The 2902-nt window shown below is 31.8% G+C and overlaps 1 protein-coding gene across 1 annotated transcript; it reads right to left on the bottom strand.

Moving 5' to 3' along the window:
* Nucleotides 1-549: 549 nt before the first annotated feature.
* Nucleotides 550-2342, bottom strand: LOTGIDRAFT_67392 (hypothetical protein; the record flags this gene model as incomplete). Its single annotated transcript, XM_009057017.1, has 4 exons — nt 550-714; nt 1184-1266; nt 1410-1505; nt 2099-2342. Coding segments are annotated over 4 exons (588 nt in total), but the record flags the coding sequence as incomplete, so codon positions are not given.
* Nucleotides 2343-2902: the final 560 nt, after the last annotated feature.

Genomic DNA, 2902 nt, shown 5'->3' with positions numbered 1-2902 from the left:
ACCGTTATTAAGTGCAATACTCTAAAACTTTATAAAGTCATTTGACTTCGGAGTACAGTATATATGACAGCATATATCTTATGTACACTTAATGTTCAAAGGGTTGTTCTATGATTCTAAAAAACAAAGACAATTGTCTGGATAAAATATATATATTCAGCGATGCTTGTTTGTGCAATATGTATCAGTATGTCTTAATCTTATGAATAACTGCCAAAATTAGAGTAAAAAACAAAACGACTCCTTTACAAACCTGTGATATACTGTAATTATTTCTCTGAATGTAGTTGACAAATAATTTCTGAACACTTATAATTACACCCCAATTGTCTCATTGTACATACAGAATATTTAGAGTTTTCTGAAATTTGTCTATGTGACTATATCACTAAGGAAACTCAATGTATGAAATATTTTCAGATATCATTTATTTTTAGATAAAAGATTTACCACAGGCCTGGTATAAGGAGTCATGTATCTTGTCATGGTTTAACATTCATATTTTGCCAGTCGTTTTTTCAATTCAATATTTTCTTTCTTGACTTTTTCCACCTCTGCTTTCATCACTTCATTTTCTTTCTCCAGGAAAGCTGCTCTCATCGCAATTTGATTTTCCTTAGTTCTCCTGGCATCACGTGACCGTTTGGCTGCAGTGTTATTTTTATTTCGCCTTGCCCAATATTTGTCATCTTTCTTCTCTTCATTGACAAATACCTAGAAGACATGTTTGTATTTTCAAACTTTTTCAATGGTTTAGAAAATATTAAAAAATACCGCAAGACTTTTAAATAGGCTGGACCTTTGCTATTCTGTCACAATCTTGTCATATGTCGAATTGCAGATGGTCCTAAAAAGTGACCCCACTAACAATTATACAATGACATAAATTTTTGTTTGCTTCTTTATAGTGCCTTATATAAAAAAAACTGATGACAGAATGAATTTTAAATGACGGAACACAATTTAAGGTATATTACTCTAGATTTATTATTGTACAGATCATTTCAACCTTTCATATCTTCTTATCAAGTAAACACACACAACTAAAAATCTTGATACAGTGGCCGGAAAAATAGTCCTATCATTACCAACAGTACATCCCATATCTGCCCAAAATGGTGCCTTCCACTTCCAGGAGGCTGGTATGTATTGATGATAGAGATAATACAAGAAATTGACTCACCTTTTTTGATTTTTTAATAATAGGTTGTGGTTTCAATTCTTCTTCAGAAAATGCACGTTTTCTGGGATCAAAACCTGTTTGACCTAAAATATAAATGATGAGGATCTTAGAAGATATGACAACATTTTTGTTGCCAAGAAGCATGAATTGCTGTAAAAGTAATCCATGTACCATTGAAACTAAAATAATTCAGAAAAGGTTTTCGTCAAATTGAAATATTTATTACCTGGGATAGTAACAAGCTGTAAGTCTTGTGGATTCACATTAAACGGGACCTCGGGTACAATAGGGCTAACAGGTGGAGAGGGACTTAATCTTGAAGCTAAAAAGAAAATTTTGAAATTTGAATGTTGAAAAAAAAAGTCAAAAGAAAAAAGGGGAAAAAAAAAAACCTATTTCACTATATCCCAATTCTAATATAATAAGATTACACTTTTACTCTTTTCTTTATTCTGATATATTTTATCTCGAGTATTGTAATCTAGCAAGTTTTCAACCACAGCTGCAATTGAATGACATTTACCAAATCAAAGCATGTCAAGATATGATATTTTGATAGGTGTGAACACAACTGTGATAGAAACTTGTTAGTTATACAATGGAGATCAGTTTTTCTTTTTTTCCTCTACAAAAAACCCTTTAATTGAACCATCATAGGACAATTATCATAAAAGCCCATTATAAATTATGTAACTAAAACTTAACACTTGGTATGGACCATTCTGGATTGAATTCGACCAGAAACAAGCTTTTCGAAGAATAATCTGTGCTTTTAACAACCATGTAACTTTTGGAATATTTACTAAAATATAGAAAGAATGTTACCGGTACCTGCTACTTGAGTTGGCGGTGGTGAAGTTGATACAGCTGATGGTGGCGATGATTGAAATAAGGACTGTGGATTAACTGCTACACTTGATCTTGGAGAAAGGGAACATGGAGAAGCAATTTGTGGTGGAGAAGGAAGTCGTCGTGGTGAAGCAATTTGTGGTGGAGATTGACACTGCATGCTTGTTTCGCCATTGGACAGCTCTGACAAATCTCCATCTACATGTGGTATACCATTCTCTTGAAGGAATTCATCTAAGTCCATATACTCCAAGTTAAAATCCGGGTCATTGTAGGTTTTATCCCATAAATTTGGTCCCAGAAATGCTGAACCAAAATTATACTGTAATTCATCTCCTTTCTTACCATCTTTATCTGCAAGTTAAAATATTTTGAAATCATTCATTTTTGTTGGCACATAATTTTGCAGAAGCAACTCCTTGATTTTTCTAAATCTAAATTTATATTCAAAAAACATTGTATATTATCTTTTTATTAACAAAACTTTTGTTTGACACTCGGCTATCCTTTTATTAAAATAACATTGAGCATAAAATTTTAAATTTTAAGGGGACATGGATTTCTGGATTAGAAAACCCACCCATATAAAACCAAAACTCATATATTGTTGAACACTGGGAGAAAAAGCTCATTCACAATCCAGTTGGCACACCAATTATACAGAAAGTATAGAGCAAAGTATTAATTTATCAATAGTCTTATACTACTGAATTGCATTTTATCTTTAAACTTACAGGAATTCAAAATTCATAATATTTATAATTTCGAAAATTCATTTTAATTAGACATCTTTATCTTGACTTAATAGCACCCATTATAACACCAGAACACATGCAAATTACTACATCTACAAACGAGAAAACTTTACTT

Source organism: Lottia gigantea (genome assembly GCF_000327385.1).
Source record: "Lottia gigantea unplaced genomic scaffold LOTGIsca_3, whole genome shotgun sequence".
Taxonomy (NCBI): Eukaryota; Metazoa; Mollusca; class Gastropoda; family Lottiidae; genus Lottia; species Lottia gigantea.
Note: the sequence above shows the minus strand (reverse complement) of the source record. Positions and strands in the feature narration are given on the sequence as shown.